A 22,230-nucleotide genomic window follows, 5' to 3' on the forward strand; every position below is an offset into this window, starting at 1 on the left:
AAAAAAAGTAAAAATATCAGCAGCAATGAAATGCCACCAAATGAAAGCTCTATTAGTGAGAAGAAAAGGAGGTAAAATTCATTTGGGTGGTAAGCTGCATGACCGAGCAATAAACGGTGAAAGTAGTGTAGTGCCGAAGTGTAAAAAGTGGTCTGGTCATTAAGGGGGTTTAAGCTAGGGGGGCTGAGGTGGTTAAAGTTATTACCACATAAAGTGACATGTCAGATTTGCAAAAAATGGCCTGGGCAGGTAGGTGAAAACTGGCCTGGGGTTGAAAGGGTAAACACTGCCTCCAATGCAAAAAAAATGCATTATGGAGAAAGAAGAAAGTAGCAAGATACGTATTTTCACTGATCCTGCATGGAAAAGCTGTGGACTAGCCACATTTAAAGAAACAGATTGTCATATGGATCTGTGGCGCAAACCATGCACATCTGCAGCAGAAAGCAGAGGTTAAAGGGGTTATCCAATTTTGAATGACCCCCTCTAGGATGCCCTGCCTGTGACCTTGCACATACTTACCTGGTCCCTGACGCCGGTTCTCTCCAAGCAGTGGCTGCATCTCTCCTACATCCATCCAGACAACTTGCGTCACGTGTGATGTCGCATGTGATGCAAGATGGCTGGTCACAGTCACGGCCTGCTATTGGCTGCACACCGCACCATCAACAGATGTTGATTTCTGCCGGCAGAGGAGATGCAGCCAGTGCTGTGGAGCGTTCCTGGAGGAAACCGGCGTCGGGCACCAGGTATGTATGTGCAGGGTCACAGGCTGGGCATCCTAGAGGGGGTATATTCAGACTTCAATAACCCCTTTAACCTCTTCTTTCTGCTGCAGATGTGCAGTGCTTGCGCCACAGATCCACATGACGATCAGCTCCTCTGAATGTGGCTAATACATGGGATCAGTGAAAATACAAATCTTGCTACTTCTTTTTCCGTAATGCGTTTATTTGCATTGGAGGCAGAGTGTTAAAGGATTTGATGCGGTTTTCAGTGTGAAAATTATTTTAGAAATCTAGAATGTGTCAAGATCCTCATAAGGCTCTGCAGAGGAGCTACTTTTTCAGTATTGTCTTACAAGCATATTAATTAAGACTTGTGTATAAAAATAATAATAATAAAAAAAAACTATTTGAAAACAGGATAGGTCATCAATATCCGATTGGTTGGGATCCAACTCCCAGCACCCCTGCTGATCAGCTCTGGTCAGCATTGCGGCCTTTTCCTAGGCAAGTGACGTTTGGTCTAGGCGCTGCTCAGGCTCATTCAAGTGAATGGGGCTGAGCTGCAATACCAAGCACAGCCACTATACGATGTACGGCACTGTGCTCGGTAAGCTGCGAGAAGGCTGTCTGAGTGCAAACAGCTGACCGGTGGTGGTGCCAGGTATCGGACCCCCGCCGAACTGATATTGTTGACCGAACCGGAGGAAAGGCCATCAATATTAAACATCCCAAAAAAAACTTTAACCCTTTGTTTGTGTGGTTAAACATCCATGTATATCATTTACATGTTGATTTTGCTGACCATGGATTTACCTGTCTTCCCAGTGGTGCCTGCAGAGCCCGTGCGTGTACTCGGCACAGAGGAACTGATTGAACACAGGAGAGCCACGCTGGAGCAGAAGAAAGTTCACATTGCATCCTTGGCCTCGGCTATACTGGCAGATCCAGAGAACAGTGTGTGTGGTTTGTATGGTTTAATAAAAGAAGTGTTTTAGCTCAAATGTTGTTTTTTTTTTTGTTTGTTTTTTGGGGGGGGGGGGGGGGGTAATTATGGACAGAAAGCAGAGGATTATGTGTTCCCTTCCAAGCAAACATAAGTCATTACTATAAAAGAGTCCAGCTATATGGGCAGTCATTCATTTTAACCTCTCATTAGACCTAATGATAAAAGGCAGAGACACAATCCTAGATTTTTTCTTTAAATAATGGTTGACGTTTATCAGTTTTAAATGTTGTCTTTCCTTTGCATTTATAAGGAATCTGTTCTGAAAATAAGTTTAAACTGAATGAAAGAAGTATTTCTGTCCCATAAAGTGATGTCGTATTTGAAGGATAAGGTTAGTTTCACACTAGCGGCAGGGGAGTCTGGCAGGCTGTTCCGGCGGGTGAACAGCCTGTCGGATCCGTCCTGCCGCTAGTTCATGTGTGCCCCCGGACTGCCGCTCCGTACCCATTGACTATAATGGGGGCGGGGGTGGAGTTCTGGCAGCAGCACGGCGGGAGGCAGCCGGACTAAAAGCTACTGCATGTCCTACTTTTTGTCCGGCTGCCTCTCGCCGTGCGCTGACGTGCTGCCGCTGGAACTCCGACCCCATTATAGTCAAAGGGGACAGAGAAGCAGACCGGGGGCACACGTGAACTAGCAGCAGGACAGATCCGACAGGCTGTTCACCCACCGGGACAGCCTGCCGGTCTCCCCTGCTGCTAATGTGAAAGTACCCTAAGCCACCGTCAAGTCAATAGAACAAAGGGGGAACTGCAGCACTGCTCCATTCAGGTGTACAGAGCTGTGCTGCGCAGGTCCCTGAGCGCTGCTGTGCAGGAAGGAGCCACAGGAACAGTCAGGGTCCAAAGCTTATGGGAATACCCCTTTATTAGTAGCGCACAAGGATTTCTAGTCTCAGTTTGCTAAAGTTGTTTTGCACCTTTTTACCATTGTGGTGTTTTTTTTGCTCCTAAATTTGGTGCTGATTAGTTTCTGAATATATCTTTCTAGCCGTCTGAGCTCTGATTTTATTTCCTATTAATACAGAGCATCTCATCCCTGGTAGACAAAGACTTAAAGGGGTTCTCTGAGGCGGCCTATTCCTAGGATAGATCCTGAGTATCAGATTAGCAGGGGTCTGACTCCCAGCAATCAGAGTTTGTGCCAGATCTACACAACTCTGGAGAGAGCAGCACTGCTTTCATTGAAGTAAAGGACATCTATATGTAAAAATCTTGGAGAATCTCTTTAAAAGGTAACATGCAAGCTGCTTGCACTACGGGGCATATAGGACCTTAGTGCATACTGCCTTATTGCCTGCTGGGTTCCATGTATTACAGTGTGCAGTATGGGGATTTTTTTGTCTGTATCAGTAACGGAGCTCAGACCACTAGGCAGATATATACATTTATCAGATTAACATTTTTTACAGGGTGGATATTCACTGTAACGCCAATGAGCATGTACAAGGCTTTCTAGGATATTACGTTGGTTAGCTGTGTGTGATCTCTGGGGTACATCGGTCAGCAGAACCAGTGGGCACGGTCCCTGTGTCTGGGGCCGTTCATTCTCATTCACTTTGAGTCGTAGAGTACTGTGCGGTGACTGAGCTGGCTGTTGCATGTAGTCAAAGGGTATCTCTGGGCGTTTTAGGAAATCCAGCCTTTCTTCTGACCTTTGGATGAAAGACCGTTTAGTCAGTACATACCCCTGTATTGCACCGCTGTCTCCACTGCACTCCCACAGGCTGTGGGCTCCTCTGCTGCTTGGGTCGTGTGTCAGAGGAGGACACACATCTGGTCAGGCCCTGAGCAGCGGAGGCCACAGCCTGTGGGAGTGCAGTGGAGATGGCGGCGATGGAGGGTTAGTACTAACTAAACTACCTTTCTTCCACAGGACAGAGGAAAAACTGGATTTCCTTAAAAACCCAGAGAACTCCCTTGACCTTCTCACAGCTGCCCTCCGTGATTTGTATGTATACAACTAGTAGAATGTGGAATTTTGAGTTTCTGCGTTGCTGGCTCATTAGGACCACTGAGCATTTTTGCACATACAAGGATGCTAGGAAATTACTTTGAAAAGTGTAGCTCCAAGATGGCGAAAAGCTGTGCCGCAGCTTTGTCTCGTTACAATAACCCCTTTTTAAATAAAAACAGGCATGATAATCAGACTGGGTCCATCTGTAATACCGTTGTCCTCAAAGGTGGCTGTGTCTAACAAGACCAGTTGGCAATTATAGTGGTTGTCCACTTTTTAATAAGTGATGGCCTATCCTCAGCATCCTGTGATGGCTAGCCTCCAGCACTCCAGCTGTGGTGAAACTATGACAGAGAACAGCTAAGCAGGTGTACATCTTGGGAGTTGTAGTTTTACCATAGCTGGTGTGCCGGAGGTTAGCCATCACTAGTTGATTGGTCATACCCCTGTCAATCAGCTGTTCGGCAGTCGCCAGAGGTAGACAGTTATGTCTACTTTGTAGAGGACTGAGCTCAGGACTACAGCTCTGCTCTGCTCTTTTTGAAGTCAATTGCCGACCAGCAGATCGTCAGGGGTGTGGTGTGTCAGACCCTCCCCCCCCCCCCATCAGCGAATGATGGCCTGTCCTATGGATAGGCCATCATTTAATAAAAGGTAGACATCCCCTTTAAATCAGTGCATGCACAGAGCAGCTACACCAGACCAGCTTTACATTCTGGCTGTTTGCTTAGGGTCCTAAACAGAAAGCCCCCTCTATGACATCCCTATACACTTGAAGGGTGTCCGCTGTAGAGGAATACAGGTCTTTTATAGGAAATGAGCGTTCTGATTTACTTCCCCATATAAAAATGAAAAACAGTTCATGATTAGGCCAAATTACACTTACATATTTCTTGGTGTTTCATTGCCTAATGTTAGTAGAGAGATCAGAAGGAAAAAGATTTGTATAAAAGTGAAAAAAAACCTTTTTTTTGAATTTCTGCTAAAATAATTGGGGTAATTCACCTGGAGTCCAGCATGATTATGATCAGGAGCTGCAGATGCATTTACTCAGGACTAATCTTTATATGCTTTACCCCAATAGATCAGAAAACTGAAGGAGCTGCGTGTCATGGTGATGGAACAGGACTCTACAGTAGCAGTGACGATCCGGAAGCTCGTGCTGATTTCATTAATGGAAATATTCAAGGATATCGTCCCTTCCTATAAGATTCGCCCCCTGACAGAAGACGAAAAGGCTTCTAGGGTGAGAGATTTACTGTATTTGAATCTAAACCTAAAAGGAGAAGCGGGCTGTACCTGCAGAAGGCGTGTAAGGGCTGCATGTGTGAAAATTATAATTTGTGGGATTTGCTATGTAGTTTAGCACTTTGCATATTTGTCGTGGAATTTCATTTTCGGAATCTGCATTGAAATTCTTCGACACAGTCCAGTATTAGAGAATGGGGGTTTCACAAACCCCTTTGACTCACAGCTTAAAAAAATCTGCTGTGTACACAATGCAAATATGTGATGCAGAAAGGTGGTGGATTTTCACCTTGGATTTCATTCAGTAAGTGAAATCTGCGGCAAAATCTGCACTGACCTTCCCATGTAACACCAGCAGGTTTTCATTGCAGATTTTGATGCGTGTGTACCTACAGAAAAATGTTAGGTTTGGTGCAAATAGGCCACACGAGGAGCATGCTGCTGATTTAAAAACCCATACAGACTTTTTTTTTTCTCTCCTGTGTGTAAATGGCATTCTGCAATGCTCCGCTGCTGATTGGTGTATAAATCTGCACTTGTGTTGATGCCCAGATGTTTTAAGTACGGTAAATGCTGTAGGACCTTAAGGGGTTATTCCGAGATTCAGATATTGATGACCTGTTCTCAGTGTCAGATCGGCGGGGACATTTGCTGATCAGCTGTTAGGAGTTGCCGCATTGCTCTCGTGAGTGCTGCAGACTCCTTGTAGCTTGCCAAGCACAGTCCTGTCCATTGGAAAGCTGCTGTGCTTGGCATGTCAGCTCAGCCCCTTTGACTTTAATGGGACTGAGCGGCGCCTAGGCCACCTGACTGATGAACGCAATGTCACGGTCACTGCAGTCTCTTCATCTGAGGGCCCTGCCTGGAACCCACACCGTTCTGCTATTAATGACCTTGTCTGAGGTTCTCATTATCCAGGTCATGCTATATCCATAGTAATAAGTCAGAACAACTCGACTTGTATTTTCTCTTGGAAACGTTTTGCTAGTCGTCCGGCTGGCTGTCTCAATTAATCAGTTTCTCAGTTAATCAATTTAAAATAATTTTTTAAAAAAAGTGTAAAACTGTCTTGAAGCTCCTCTGATCCATTCCTGCTCCGTCTTCTACACTGGACTGCAGCCATGATGTCACATTTTTTAGCTGCACAAGTGAGGTCCCTTGTACTGCTGCAGCCAGTCATTGACCTCATCGGTGTGAGGCGGCGCTGGATCAGAGGGGCCTCTGAAAGTGAGTTTTTAAGTTTTTTCTTTCTTGCTGCGGTTTGCCCCTGAAAATTTGCAACCCTTTAAGAGGGGAGCTACACTTAGACATTGTAATGAACATCTGCGTATTAAACATAAATTTCTCGCCCAATTCCTTGGGGGACACAGGAAACCTTGGGTATAGCTCATCTCCATAGGAGGCGTGACACTAAGTGAAAGACTGTTAAGCCCCTCCTCCAGCAGCTATACCCTCAGCCTGGAGAGAGAGACTTCCAGTTTTTTGCTTAGTGTCAAGGAGGCAAGACACTCTGCACTGCAGAGCTGTCTTTGCTAAAGATTATTATTATTTTTTTTTTATTTGTTTTTTCTACAGGGACAACAGAGTCGCAGTAGACCTCTCTGTTTTCCCAGGGTTGAGCTGCGCCAGTGCCGGTTATCCGCCCTGCTGCCTCCCCCACAGAAGAAAAGGAGGACCAGGGCAGCCCTTGCTCCCCTGCATCCCGCCAGCACAGGGTCGCCCACCTGCAAGCCCCTCTCCAGCTACTGCCACTTCGGTGCCAGTGGCTGAAGGGGCGTCCCAAGCTGGATGGACAGAGGGTGAAGACGTCGAATGGTGAGGTGGCTGTGCAGCCGTTCCGCTCCCCCCCCCCCCTCCTCTCCGTCCCCGTTAGGGTCCTGGCTCCTGCTGTCTCTGCCTGGCCTTCGTTGTCCCGAATCAGGGGCGGGCATATCGCCCTGTCGGCTCCCTGGTATGTGTGAGCTGAGCGGCGCTCAAGGGGGAGGGTTGCTGCGTACAGCGACCGCAAGGGTCCGCGCTGGGCCTCTCCTTTCGGGCTCTTGTCCTGCACCGTTGTTGTCATTCGCCTCTGCTTGCGGCGGAGGGCAAGGGAGACGGACGGGATATACTATTCGGGCTCGGCGGCATGTGAATTTAGAATCGCGCGCGCGAAAAGTTTTCAGCGGGGGGCGGAGCTTCGTTGCCGCTTCCCTGTGCTTCTTAGGATTCAATCAAGGGGCGGACGTCCTTTCTTCCCGCTCCTCACTAGCCCCGCCTCTTTTCGTGCCTGCTTGCTGCTGTGATCAGTCTCGCTACAGGACGGATCATTACCTCAGGTTGCCGCTGCCGTTCTTTTGCTGTTGCCGCTGCCGTCTGCTCCCACTGTGACCTGGTAGGACTGTTGACCCTCTCTAGCACTGCAGCCCTCTGGCCTGGACGCATTTTATATTGCTTCCAACCAACATGTCTGACCCCTTAGTGCCTGCTGGACCTTGGTATCATACCTGCACCGCATGTAAGGCGCCCCTTCCTCAAGGGCAGTCTGACCCGCATTGCTCGGCTTGCAAAGACCCATTGCAGGGTCCGCCATCTGTTGTCACCCCCTGGCCTCTTGGATCCCCCTGACTGGGCTAGATCCCTTTCCCAGGCTGTGGTTAGTCTCACTAGCGTTGTGGGCTGCCTTGCGGATGCATTGCCATTACCGCAGCCGGATGATTCCCCTGCTGGGCCCTCCGGGTCCGCTGTCTTAGCCGACCCGTCTGAGTCTCTCTCTGCAGGCGACACCTCCAGAGCCCGTCAATCCCAGAAGCGGCCTAGGGCGGAACACCTATCATCCTCGGATGCTTCGGTATCCCCCCCAAGGGTGCGCTCTCAGTCGGGCCCTTCCTCATTACAGGATTTGCCCTCTGAAGGGGAGCTAGTCGATTCCGATTGGGATATGGACTCTGCACTGCCTTCAAAGCTGGCTTCTGCCGTGGGCCATCTTATTATCAATATCCGTGATACCTTTAAGATTCACGATGATCCTCCTGATCCTGAAAAAACCAGTGTTTCCTTTTTTCGCCAAAAACAGGCGTCTGCGGTTTTTCCCCTCCATGCTGACTTCTCGTCAGTGGTTTCTAAGGCCTGGGCCCGTCCTGATGCACGTTTTACCCCGCCAAAAAAGTTGGATGTCTGTTATCCATTCCCGGCGGATTGCATTACAAACTGGGCGTCACCACCTAAAGTCGACCCCCCTGTGGCCCGTTTGTCCAAGAGCACTGCTATTCCCGTTGCAGATGGTTCTTCCTTACAATCCACTGAGGATCGCCATATAGAGGCGCTTACAAAAGGTATCTTTGCAGCCTCCGGTTCCGCTCTTAGGCCGGTCTTTGCCTCCGCTTGGGCTGGAAAAGCGGTTTCAGAGTGGGCGTCTCAGCTGGATCTGGAGCTTGAATCCGACGTCCCTATTCAAGACCTCCGTGCTCTAGCTCAACTTATCGTTCAGGCCGGTAAATTTGTCTGTGAAGCATCCCTGGATGCGGGGGCTCTCATTGCCCGTTCGTCTGCCCTGGCCGTTTCGGCTAGGAGGGAGCTTTGGTTAAAGGTTTGGTCGGCGGACGCCACGTCAAAGCGGTCTCTTACGGGCCTTCCCTTCACTGGTTCTCGATTGTTCGGGACCCGCTTGGATGAAATCATCTCCGAGGCCACGGGGGGGGGGGGGGGGGAAGGGAAGAGTACACATCTTCCCCAATCCAGGACTAGGAGCGCCACTCGTGGTCGTCCCACCTTTTCCCGCTTCAGGTCTTCCCGTAGGGCTCCCGCACCTCGCACCACTTCTTGTCCATCCACTAACCCTGTCCAGGACAGACGTAAAAAACCTTTTTTTCGGACCCAGCCCTCCTGGCGCAAGTCACAGCCTGTTCGCCCTCCCGCGACCAAGCAGACCCCTACCTGAAGGTGCGCCCCCACCCACCCGGGTGGGGGGACGTCTCCTCCTGTTCAGGGACTTCTGGCAGGCGCACGTCTCCGACGCCTGGGCCCTCGAGGTTGTGTCTTCCGGGTACAAACTCGAGTTTGCGTCCCTCCCCCCAGTTCGGTTCTTTCGCTCCCGGGTTCCCCAGGATCCCCGAGGGGCGGCCGATTTCTTTACTGCCGTTCACACCCTTCTGGACAAAGGGGTCATCGCCCCGGTTCCTATGGGAGACAGATTCAAGGGGTTCTATTCGAACCTTTTTGTGGTCCCCAAAAAGGAAGGTTCGGTTCGTCCCATTCTGGACCTAAAACGGTTGAACCGTTTCCTTCGTCTTCAGCGATTCCGGATGGAGTCTCTCAGGTCGGTGGTGGCCTCTCTGGAAAAGGGGGAGTTCCTGGCCTCTATCGACATCCAGGACGCCTACCTTCATATTCCAATCGCTCGGTGTCATCAGTGCTTTCTGCGCTTTGCAGTAGGGTCCGACCACTACCAGTTCGTTGCCCTCCCCTTCGGGCTGGCGACGGCCCCTCGCGTTTTCACGAAGGTCCTTGCCCCTGTCCTCGCCTTCCTTCGTTCCAGGGGAGTCTTTCTACTTCCTTATCTGGACGATCTCCTAATCAAGGCACCTTCTCTGTCACTGACTTCCGCCAGTGTGGATCTCTCGCTACAAACCTTACGCCGGTTCGGTTGGATTATCAACCTCCCCAAATCCTCTCTTGTTCCATCCAGGCAACTGGTCTTTCTGGGGATGCTGCTGGATACAGATGCAGCGGAGGTTCGGCTTCCGTCAGAGAAGCGCCAGCTCCTTCATCGGTCGGTTCGGAGCCTTCTGACACACCGCCATCCTTCCTTCCGGTTCAGCATGCGGGTCTTGGGACAGATGGTGTCCTGCTTCGAAGCGATTCCTTACGCGCAGTATCATTCCCGCACCTTTCAGACGGCCATTCTGTCCGCCTGGGACAAGTCCCAGGAGAGTCTGGATCGGCATTTTCCCCTTTCCCCCCAGGTTCGCTCCTCTCTCCTCTGGTGGCTGCGGACCCCTCTCCAGGGGAAGTCCTTCCTGCCGATAACTTGGTTGGTGATTACCACCGATGCCAGTCTGCGAGGTTGGGGGGGGGTGTTTCCTCCTCGGTCCGTCCAAGGCACTTGGTCTCCATCGGAGTCCAAACTGCCGATCAACGTTCTGGAGCTGAGGGCCATCCTCCTCTCGCTCCGGCATTGGACTTCGCTGCTTCGGGGTCATCCAGTTCGGGTCCAATCGGACAATGCCACGGCTGTGGCGTACATAAATCATCAGGGGGGCACTCGCAGCGCGACGGCGATGAGGGAGGTGTCTCTAATCCTTTGCTGGGCGGAAATTCATGTTCCTGCCCTTTCGGCCATTTACATCCCGGGGGGTGGACAATTGGGCGGCGGATTTCCTCAGCCGGACGACGATCGACCCGGGCGAGTGGTCTCTGCACCCCGACGTCTTCGAGTCTCTTTGTCTCCGTTGGGGTCGTCCGGACGTGGATCTCATGGCCTCCAGATTCAACCACAAGCTTCCCACCTACATGGCCAGAGCCAAGGATCCGGACGCTTACGGCGCGGACGCGCTCGTCCTTCCCTGGACGGAGTTTTCGCTCCTCTACGTGTTTCCGCCCCTGCCTCTTCTTCCACGGGTCCTTCGGAAGATCGCGGCGGAGGGCACGCCAGCGATCCTGATAGCCCCGGATTGGCCTCGTCGTCCTTGGTACGCCGACCTTATGTTGCTCCTGGCAGACGCTCCCTTGCCTCTGCCTCTAAGAGAAGACCTCCTCTCTCAAGGGCCGATCTTCCACCAGCATTTAAGGTCGCTACGTTTAGCGGCGTGGCTATTGAAACCGCGGTCCTGACGCGGCGGGGGTTTTCTGTTGACGTGGTCCGTACCATGATTCGTGCACGTAAACCGGCATCGTCCAGGATCTATTACCGAACCTGGCGGGCCTATTTGACTTTCTGCGAGACCTTGGGGATTCCTCCTCTTCGTTTTTCTCTCCCCACGATTTTATCCTTTTTGCAGTCTGGTCTGGATTTGGGTTTGGGTCTCAGTACCCTGAAGGGTCAGATCTCAGCGCTTTCGGTCCTTTTTCAGCGCCCTCTGGCTCCGCTCGGTCCAGTTAAGACCTTTCTTCAGGGGGTTGCTCACTGTGCTCCCCCGTATCGCGCTTCCGTTCCTTCTTGGGATCTTAATGTTGTACTGACGGCTCTCCAATCTTCCCCTTTCGAGCCTCTGCTCAAGGTTTCCCCTCGCTTGTTGTCTTGCAAAGTTTTCTTCCTCGTCGCCATCACGTCTCTTCGGCGTGTGTCTGAGTTGGCGGCACTTTCTTGCGTGGAACCCCTCTTGGTTTTTCACCAGGACAAGGTGGTTCTCCGCCCAGTTCCGGATTTTCTTCCGAAGGTGGTGTCCGCCTTTCACCTGAATGAAGATATTGTCCTTCCTTCTCTGTGCCCGTCCCCGTCTCATCCTCGGGAACGGGATCTTCACCGTCTGGATGTTGTTCGGGCTCTGAGGATCTACCTGGATGTAACCAGGCCCTTTCGACGCTCGGATTCTCTGTTTGTGGTTCCGGAGGGTCCGCGCAGGGGGCTGGCGGCGTCTAAGGTGGTTATTGCCCGCTTCATCAAGATGGCTATTGTTGAGGCTTACCGTGCTAGGGGCAGGGAACCGCCCTTTGGTGTTACCGCTCATTCTACCATAGCGGTCGGGGCTTCCTGGGCTCAGCGTAATCGAGCTTCGGCTGAACAATTGTGCAAAGCGGCCACCTGGTCTTCTTTGCACACTTTCACCAAGTTCTACAGGGTGAACACTTATGCATCGGCGGATGCTGCTTTGGGCCGCCTGGTTTTGCAGGCGGCGGTGCCTTAATGCCTATGGTGCTTCATTCGCCTTGGGTTGTGGTCCCACCCTAGTTGTGGACTGCTTTTGAACGTCCCAAGGTTTCCTGTGTCCCCCAAGGAATTGGGCGAGAAAACTAGATTTTTGTATAATTTACCAGTAAAATCTCTTTCTCGCTCTTCCTCGGGGGACACAGCACCCACCCATGGTTTTGGTTGCCCTGACGGGTGTTTTGACTTGTTGGTGTTACTTTGGTTGCTCCTTGCCTTTGTTTTCACTACTTGGGCACATAACTGGAAGTCTCTCTCTCCAGGCTGAGGGTATAGCTGCTGGAGGAGGGGCTTAACAGTCTTTCACTTAGGGTCCATTCACACGTCCTGTTTTTTTTCATCCTGAAAAACGGTCCGTTTTTTGCGCATCCGTTGTTCCTGAAAATGTTTCCGTATGTCATCCGTTTTTTGCGGATCCGCAAAAAACGGAAACATGTATAAATTTCAATAATCAAATAAAGTTGTTTGGAATTCATTGAAAAAAAATTGAAAAAAAATAAATAAATAATTTTTTTATGTGTTTCCAGGAACGGAATCCGCAAAAAACGGATGACATACGGAATGACATCCGAATGTCTTCCGTTTTTTGCGGATCCATTGACTTTGCATTGTACCAGGATCCGATTTTTGCGGAACATAATAGGACATGTTTTATATTTAAACGGACATGCGGAACGGAACAACGGAAACGGACAGCACACATTGTGCTGTCTGATTTTTTTTCCAGGACCCATTGAAAATGAATGGGTCCAGATCTGGTCCTGATCTGTTCCGCAAAAAACGGAACAGATCAGGAAAGAAAAAACGGACGTGTGAATGGACCCTAAGTGTCACGCCTCCTATGGAGATGAGCTATACCCAAGGTTTCCTGTGTCCCCCAAGGAAGAGCGAGAAAGAGATTTTACTGGTAAGTTATACAAAAATCTCGTTTTTTTTCCTTGTATATCACATGAGCTGGTATATTTTAGCGTAGCTGTGGTTACACTTATCTACAGGTCTGTTTTGCACTTTTCCTCTTGAAAGGTCACTTTACTTGCCATAAGCTTTCGATATGTCATAAGGACATATGAAAAATTTAGGTCGTGGGGGTGTGAGCACTGATACCCCTACGAGCTCTAAAACAAGGGTAGAAAAGCACTCGTTTAGCATGATTTCTCTCCTCGCTGCAGGACAGAAAGTGAGACAGACGCAATAGAAAGTCTAGGGGCCCGTCTCACTCCTATCTCGTGCAGTGAGGAGAGAGATCGCTATGTGAGCTCTTCTCTCCCCTCATTTACCTCAGAGACACTTTAAAGGAAAACTTATCATTAGATCCAGCCTGCCCTAATTGTGGGGCAGCGACAACAAACAACGGCTCACACATACTATTGAGGCTTCCGCCGAAGTAAGGGCAACTGGAAGTAAGATGGCGGCACCCATAGTGGATTCCTTCAGTGGTTAGAGCGCATGTGCGTTCCACGCAGACTCCCGGAAACAAGATGGTAGCGCCCTACAGTGGTTCTCATGGCGTGGGACACTTGAGGCCTGGCTTACCATCTCACGTCCCATCCGGTTGACTCTCTTAGGATGAGTCCCAGAAAGGAAGAGGAGGAGCCTTGCGGCAACAGGAGGGTTAAGTGCCGAGGGCATTTAAACCTGAAGGGGGTTAGTATGGATTACTCAGCTCTATTAGGAGAGGGCAGTCTCCAGAGCCTCCTGTCCAGGGTCATGTGAGTAGGAAAACCAGACTTGAGTTTTATGAAAAAAAATAAAAAGTTTCTCCTAAAAAAAAAAAAAAAAAAAAAAAAAATTGCTCGTCATGTTTCCTAGGGGGAAAAAGAGACTACTCATAAGGTGGAAGCCTAAAAGATGTGCTACCTGTAAGCTTCAGAATACATACACAAAAAATGATGCACAGATTGTATTAATAAAATAATGAAAGAAGAACAGCCTTCTCTCTTAACAGACCTTAGAGCCATTATAAGGGAAGAAGTAAAAGCATCTGTAACATCCCTTGTACCCCCTCCTGTTATCAGTCATACCCGAGACCTAGAGAGGTCTTAGATTCCGACTCAGAGGATATGGACGTACAATATACTCAGTCGGACGAGGGGGATGAAGAATTAGATTCTTTACCCTCCATGTCCTATGATGAGCAGCGGAAATACTACTTCTTACTGCCGTTTGGGAAACTATGGACATAGAAGACTAACAACAAAAAAGATCCGTTCAGGACAAAATGTTTGCAGGCTTAATAGCAAAAAAGAGAATTTTTTTTCTATAAATTCTAGTCTAAATTAAATTATTTTAGAAGAATGGGAAGATGTGGAAGAGACTCCTTATTCCTAGAGAATTTAAGAATCGCCTAGCCTTTGATAAAGCGGAGACAAAATTGTGGGAGGAAATCCCGAAAATAGATACTCCTGTTGCCAGGGTGGCTAGAAAAACGGCTATTCCCTTTGAAGATTAATCTCAACTGAGAGAACCAAAGGATTGTAAGGCAGATGGTCTCTTGAGAAAAACGTGGGAGACTTCAGCAGCCTTAGTCTCGACTAACATTGCTACCTCGGTGGCAAAAGGTCCTTGCTTTTGTGGTTCTCCAAGTTGGAAAACCATTTAAAATTGGGGACTCCCAGGGAGGATATACTGGAATCTATTCCTCTCCTAAAAATGGCTACTGCATTCGTAGCAGATTAATCGTCAAAAAGATTAGGATGGGGTCATCAAAAGTGATTCTTATAGCCCCGTTCTGGCCGAAACAAGCGTGGTTTCCTGTCCTAGCCTAATTGGCCTTGGAAGATCCAATAACTCTTCCCCTGAGACCAGATCTTCTGTCTCAGGGTCCAATTTGGAACACGGAAATAAGCAGGCTAAAGTTAACGGCGTGGCTTCTGAAAGGGGTTGCCGGGGTTTTCGGACAATGTGATATCAATCCTTCAAAAAGGCCATAAACAAGTAACCTCTGTCATCTATAATAAAATCTGAAAGAAATTCTGCTCATGGATATCTTTAAGAAACGGAAATCCGCTGCTTCCGGGTTTGGGGGAAATCCTGAACTTTCTACAAGATGGCTTTGATAGGGGTCTTAGACCAAGCACCATAAAAGTCCAGATAGCAGCCTTGAGCTGGTTTGTAAACTGTTCCCTGGCAGAAAATAGATGGATAAGCAAGTTTATAAAAGCAACCACACGGATTAGGCCAACTCCTAAAATCCTCAGTCCCACCTTGGGACCTGACAATAGTTCTCAATGGTTTAATAAAGGAAAAAATCGTATGTGTATAGTAGCTCACCCCTCCTGATATCCTAAACAGGTGCTCACACTAAAGTGTGGTTCACCCCAACCACATAAGAATTATAAAGGAATGTGTAATATATAGTGGGCACTCAATATCTGCAGTTACACATAGGGTACAACACATTTATTTAATGACATTATATAACATTCAAATACGACTCTATAAGATCATATAAAATTATGCAGTATTGGAAAAATAGCAATTATTATAAGTATATACTGATAAAATGAGGATTCATATCCTGTGTTGAAAATTCATAAATCAAATATCCATGTGCTTTCCTAAAAATACTTTAAGATATTTTCACACCAGCTGGTGGTATGTAAAACGATATTAAATTATTAATAAAAATCCGTCTGATCCCAATGTTCAGTGTGCTGTGTCCAAGTTGTTGCTGGTACAGATTATCGGGGTAGTATTAGTAAATCAGGGATTAATTGAATGCAGTATACCAGTCGTACTTACTGCTAGTAGTCCGGTCTTTTTCTATCCCTGACTGTAATGGCGTCCCACTACAGATCAGGTCACTCACCCTTCTTCTTATACCCGATAGCGTGTGTGGGTCTGCGGCTCGTCCTGGTCTCGATTACCGCGTTGTTCAGTGGCGTTCTTCCTGGTTGTATTCAGCATCCCACGTGTTGAGTAACTCACGTGATCGGAGCTTGGAGGACTTTCACGTGATCTGTGCTCTGTTCCGGAGGCGGTTCCAACCTCTGTACGGACAATTACTCACAGATATTCCATACAGTTTTTTCAAGCAGTTCTTGCGTAACACTGACGGTAATTTTAAGGTGCTGTACAGTCTCTTCTTAATGCCGGGATCTCATCCGCTATCGCTATACGCGTTTCGGGCTTACGTACCCCTTCATCAGAGTTGAAGATGAAGGCTTGTTATTGGCATTGAGCACTTTTCTACCGTATCTCTCCCCAAATTACTGTACTGTCGAGGGAGCAGTCCAAACTGTCTTGACTTTTGCCAGGTTTGAAGATGGTCTTACAGGATCATTTGGATTCACTCTTTGATCTCCACAGTCAGCAGGGGTCTCCTTTAATGGATGTCTAATGAACTTCACGGCTTCTCGTAGAGGTCTTTACTGTATGGATACCAATGGCTAATTAGCAATTAACGTTTTTCTTTTTCACAACTTTCATTTGAATGTTCTTAAACAGGTCAAGAAAGACACTCAGAAACTCAGAGAATTTGAAGAAGGTCTCGTCAGTCAGTACAAGTTTTATCTGGAAAACCTGGAGCAAACAATAAAAGGTAATGTAATCTGTATATACATCTTTTATTAGCGTATGTTTTAGGCTCTGCTCACTTCTTATTTAAGGTATACACAGAGAGTGTACATGCCCATCCCATTGTATGCCATATAGTCACATACTTTGCCCATTGACTTTTATTGTATGATAAAAAAAAAAAAAATGCTTGGTAGTGTCTTCCACTCTAAGTGTTGTGCCATCCATTTGGCTATAGGCGTGTTGATAAGGGTTGTCCTGATTGAATAACCCCTTAAGGGTCCATTCACACGTCCGTAGTGCATTGTGCATCTGCAATACACCCGGCCGGTACCCCCACAGAAATGCCTATTCTTGTCCGCAATTGCAGACAAGAATAGGACATGCTCTATTCTTTTCCGGAGCTGCGGACCGGAAGATCGGGGCCGCGCTCCGGACATGCGGAGTGCACATAGTGTGCTCTCCTAATCCATTCAGTCCCCATAGAGAGTAAATAGGTCCGCACCGGGTGCAGACAACACTTGCAGACGTGTGAATGGAGCCTAAAGGGGTTGGCGTGTTTCCTATATTGATGACCTATCCCCAAGGATAGGTGATCAATATAAGATCGGCAGGGGTCCGACCTCTGCCCCCCCCCCCCCGCCAATCAACTGTTTGACGAGAATGCTGCGCTCTTCGGAGTGCTGCATTCTCTTCACAGGAGTGCTGCATTCTTTTCATACAGCTGATCATCAAGGGTGCCAGGAGTCGGACCTCCGCCAATCTAATATCGTTGTCCTATCCTGAGGATAGGTCATCAATATAAGAAACTGGCCAACCCCTTTAAAGTGGTTTTCCAGTGAGTAAATAAAATAAAAAAAGTCGGGATTGTTTAAAAATAAAAAAGCATTACTCACATCCACCAATGCTTTGTCTTCACCATTCCATTGCTGCACTGGTCCTTGCTGCTCTTCACTTCCTGTACTGGTTTGACATGCTGGAAATGCCAAGAAAGGCCTGCTGTGCCAGTCATTGGTTAAGGTGGGTCACTGCCAAGGCCAGTGATTAGCTGAATGGGTCTTTCCTAACCTTTTTAAAGAGAACCTGTCACCATGAAAGTGCAGTGCAATTTGCAAGTAGCATGTTAGAGAGCAGGAGGATCTGCACAGATTCCTGTGTAGTTTTGTGGGAAACTTGTAATTTATTCATTTAAACCTCTGCTCTTTGTATGTATCAGGCATGTGTGTGGAGCTACTGCTTGTCGGCTAACTCTGCAAGACTGAGCATGGGAAAGCTGTCAATCACGGAGTAGCACCACCCACATGACTCCTAAGCACAGAAAGAGCAGAGGTTTAAAGGTAGAAATTACAACTTTTACTGACTCTTCCCATAAAACTATATGTCAGTCTGCTCCGCTCCTCCCGCTCTATAACATGCTGCCTGTAGATTGCACTTTATTTTGTGGCGGCTGGTTGTCTTCAAATGGGTTTTCCAAGTTTTTTTTTTGGATTTTGGATTTTTTATTTATGTGGGAGTTTAAGAGGGTTCTCAGAGTCCTGGAACACCCTTCTGATATTGGCAGGCAGGGTGCTGGGTTTAAAAATAAGACCCACCGGCGCTCTTTTTCCAGTGCTGATCTTCATTCTCCTCTTCTGCTGGTCCCCAATAGACCGGAAGTGTGACATGCCATACGTCACTGCTGCCGACACGTATGTAGAGGACATCTCGCGTATCCTGTCCAGATTGGAGTCTGATATTGGAACTGCAGCACCAGTGACGGGGGACATTTTTATTTTTTATTTTTGTCTGCATCCTGTTTGACTATATTAAAAGGGGTTTCTGGTCTCGGGGAACCTTAAGTGACGCTGTCAGGTCTTGTATGATACACTGATGTTGGCAAAGGATAGAGCAGAGAATGCTGAGTGTGTGTTTGGTTTTCTATGATTTCATTCAGTATTTTGATATAAAAGAATGTTTAGATGTTGAGAGGAGTCGTAGAGCAGAAGCCAGGAGAGCTGTCAATCAGTCTGAGTGCGCAGCCGTCACATTGGTGTCTACACAGTTGTTTTGTTACTCGATTGGTCGTCGGAGGGGAACGCTGAGAAAGCTCAGGAGCCCCACTGTTGCCACCCATATTATATAATTTCCATAGCTTTTTTTCCTCTTGACACCTGCTCTGATCCCTGACTCTGAAGATGTCTTGTATCTCTCAGATTGGAAGCAAATGAAAACCAAGAGGAACGAAGTGGTGTCGTTGAAGGCATACCGAGGACTGGCGGAGGTGGCAGTGATGTGCCTGTGTGAGCTCATGCTCGCTCTCTCCCACTTCAACTTCCACAACAACATCATCGTCCTCATCGTACCACTTATTGACGACAAGTGCAAAAAGGTCAGCAGTTTTCACACCCAGTGCTTTTCTTAGTGTGTGTTTCAGTACATTTAGTGGATATTAAAAGGTTTATCCCATGAATATGTTTTAGCCCTATCCATGAGAATGAGGGGGTCCCTCAAACCCCTCTCTGAATTGAGCAGTAACACTAATAGTAATACAGTTTATAAGGCTGAAAAAAGACATCTGTCCATCCAGTCCGGCCTGTCATCCTGCAAGTTGATCCAGAGGGGAAAAAAAAAACTGAGGTAGAAGCCAATTTTCCTCACTTAAGGGTAAAAAAATTCCTTCCCGCCTCCAATCAGAGTAACTCCCTGGATCAACGACCCCTCTGTAGTAACTAATAGTAACACAGTTTATAATTTCGCACTGTACCCACCCTACTTGGTTCTCTGTATTGCCTCGGGGGCTACCAGCCATCCGACACCCCTCCTGCAATCCGTTATTAATCACCTGTCCTGTGGATGGGTGATAATTTTCGTGGCATTGCTATTTTAAAGGTTGGTTTATGAAAAGTACATGTTGTGCCCAGTTTGTGTGGAGTTCATGTGGGAGGGCGACTCTTTCACCTGATCAGCCATTGCCGGGGTAAGTTGCTGTAGCATCATCTTGTCAATGGTGTAGAAAATACCTCATAATTAGCTGGCATTGTATAATTTAATATGGTATATATTCTAAAATATATTACCTGCGCAGTGGGTGGCTAAGTCGCTTCTACGAAGGGGGTGCAGCCCTAAACCAGGCCAACAGCTCCTTCATTCTCAGGGTCAGCGTAGGTCCCAGAAGTCCGACCTCCACTGATCATAAAGTGGTGGCGTATCTTAGCAATCTGCTATCACTTTAGGGGGGGAGTGGGGGAGAGTCCTGGGGAGTCAGTTGGTGCGCCATCAGGAGGACCTGCTCACCTTTTACATTATCGCGCTGGTTTCTCTGACTTCACCCATCTCCTGCTCAGGAGGACCTCTGTGGGTCCTGGCACCAGGTTTTCGCCGAAGAGGCTGCAGTACAGGACACAGGCCGTGTAAGCTATTTCCCCTCCTTCCTACAGGGTCTAGCTTTACCCACCTTTCACTACAGGTACTCACTATGTCCAAACCCAGATCCCGGGCCCCAAAGTCGCTCAAAATTCCCATCCGGTCAGTTGGATCCTCTCTGCTCCACCATCAAGTGGCTCTGACACTGTCCCAGTCACCCCCCCTGCCCAGCCCATGGTAGAACCAAAGTGGGTGTGCTCTCTGTTTAAGATGGTGCAGGACGTTTCCTATTCCAACAGGGCCATTGTGGAAATGCTGGTTCGTTTGGCCACCCTATGACCAGTCAGACTCTGGGGACCCCTCTGCTGCTCCCCATCACGGCTGTCCTGTAAAATGGGCCAGACTGCCCTCTCCTCGAAGGGCGTCTGCGTCCCCCGTTTCATCCATCTCCCCGCCACCTCCCATGGAGTCTCGCTCTGTCGCGTCCTCATTAGAAGAGGCGTGTTCTGAGGAAAAGTTGTCAGACACGCACTTTGTCTCACTGGAGGACCAGTCTTCCAAACTGTCTGCTGTGGTAGACAATTTCATCGCAGCGGTTATAGAAACCTTCCAGGTTGAGGACCCTACTCTCTCATCTGCCGGTTCTGGTTTTTCCTTCAGGCGATCCTGTCGTTTGCCAAAGGTGTTCCCCAACCATTTGGAGTTTGATTCCTCCCTTTCCAAGGAATGGAAATTCCCTGACAGGCGTTTTGCTTTACCGAAACGCTTAGACGTCTTATATCCCTTTCCAGAGGATTTGACAAAGAAGTGGTCGGAGGGTTACAAACTGAAGTTCCGATCCCCACCTCCGCCCCCCCCTTTTTTTTTTTTTGCTTGTCCTGCCTGACCTCTCCCTTCGCTGCCCATTCTTTTTTTCAGGCTATTCTCACCCTTCTGCGGCAGGGAGTCATTGTTCCGGTTCCACCTTAAGACAGTTTTCTTGGATTGTACTCCAATCTCTTTGTAGTCCCCAAGAAGGAGGGTATTGTCCGTCCCATCCTAGACCTCAAATCCCTCAACAGATTCCTTCGGCTCCTCTACTTCTGGATGGAGTCCCTGCGTTCGGTCATTGCACCCATGGACCCGGGGGAGTACCTGTCCTTAAAGGGGTTTTCTCAACACGCAGGTTTATACTTACCTGCTCCCGGCGCGCCGTCCACTTCCTGGTTTCGGCAGGGGGCGGGCTCCATCTTCATTGTCTTCTCCCGGCCGGGCTGCTCGCTGTACTGAACGCGCACACGCAGAGTCTGCGCATGCGCCCTGGTGACTTCTTCCTGGCCAGTATAGTATACTTGCCAGGAAGAAGCCACCAGGGCGCATGCGCGGACTCGGCGTGCACGTTCAGTACAGCGGCCGGCCGGGAGAAGAAAAGACTACGTCTGCGCACGCGCGGCCACCACGATTCCTGAGAAGAGTGTTGGCCGTAACCAGGGAAGATGGAAGACAACAGTCAGGTAAGTATAGGTTTATTTTTATCTAAGGGGTGGGGATTTGTTAATGAAATATATTTAGAAAAATGATCACTGTTAAATCATTAACAGATTTAACAGTGATCATTAAGATGATAATACCCCTTTAATGGACATCAAGGATGCCTACCTCCATGTTCCAATCTGCGCCGGTCACCAGAAATATCTTCGGTACGCAGTGGGACCTTTTCATTATCAGTTTGTGGCCCTCCCGTTCGGTCTTGCCACAGCTCCCAGAGTCTTTACCAAGATTCTGGCCTCGGTCATGGCTCTGCTTCATGCCAGGGTAATATTGGTGATTCCATACTGATCAAGGATCTGTCATTCCATGCAACGGCAGACAGCCTGCGCATCGTCCGGGACACCCTGGAACGCTTTGGATGGCTTCTGAACCTATCAAAGTCATGTCTTCATCCACCTCGGCAGCTGATGTTTCTGGGCATGCTGTTCAACACTGATCGGGCCAATATTCTTGCTCTGGACAAACTCTCCACTCTCCGTCGTCCGATCCTCTTTGTTGCAGCCTCATCCTCTTCGCATTCGCCAGTGCATGAGGGCTCTGGGCCACATGGTCTCTTCCTTCGAAGCAGTGCCCTAAGCTCAGTTCCATACCAGGGCTCTTCATCGGTGCATTCTGACCTTTTGGGACTGTTCCCCAGCCTCCCTGGATCGGCTCATCAGTCTTCCTGCCCCGACGCGCCGAGACCTTTGGTGGTGGTTGATGTCTCCGATGCTGACGTCGGGCCGCTCCTTCCTTCCCCTCCGCTGGATAGTGTTGATGACAGATGCTAGTCTCCGGGGCTGGGGGGGAGTTCTGGACAATCTCCCGGTCCAGGGCTCCTGGTCCCGCAAGGAACGCCAACTTCCGATCAATATTCTGGAATTGAGGGCGATTCCTCTCTCTCTGGTTCATTGGACGGACTGCCTCACGGGGTATCCAGTTCGGTTCAATCTGACAACTCCAAGGCAGTCGCATACCTAAACCAACAGGGTGGCGCCCAGAGCCCCACACCCATGTCGGAAGCAGCGCTCATCCCCTCCTGGGCGGAGAGCCATGTCCCAGCTCTGTCGGCAGTTCATATCCCC

The 22,230-nt window shown here is 48.8% G+C and overlaps 1 protein-coding gene across 2 annotated transcripts in view; it reads left to right on the forward strand.

Annotated features, from left to right (window-relative positions):
* NOC3L (NOC3 like DNA replication regulator) overlaps nucleotides 1–22,230 on the forward strand; it is an 81,426-nt gene that overhangs the window by 16,781 nt on the left and 42,415 nt on the right. For both annotated transcript variants that reach the window (XM_044297341.1, XM_044297342.1), the window contains exons 6-9: nucleotides 1,554–1,684; nucleotides 4,775–4,936; nucleotides 16,226–16,319; nucleotides 18,487–18,662. In XM_044297341.1, coding sequence (XP_044153276.1) covers nucleotides 1,554–1,684; nucleotides 4,775–4,936; nucleotides 16,226–16,319; nucleotides 18,487–18,662 — 563 coding nt within the window. The remainder of the gene's footprint in view (nucleotides 1–1,553; nucleotides 1,685–4,774; nucleotides 4,937–16,225; nucleotides 16,320–18,486; nucleotides 18,663–22,230) is intronic.

Source organism: Bufo gargarizans, chromosome 6 (genome assembly GCF_014858855.1).
Source record: "Bufo gargarizans isolate SCDJY-AF-19 chromosome 6, ASM1485885v1, whole genome shotgun sequence".
Classification (NCBI taxonomy): Eukaryota; Metazoa; Chordata; class Amphibia; order Anura; family Bufonidae; genus Bufo; species Bufo gargarizans.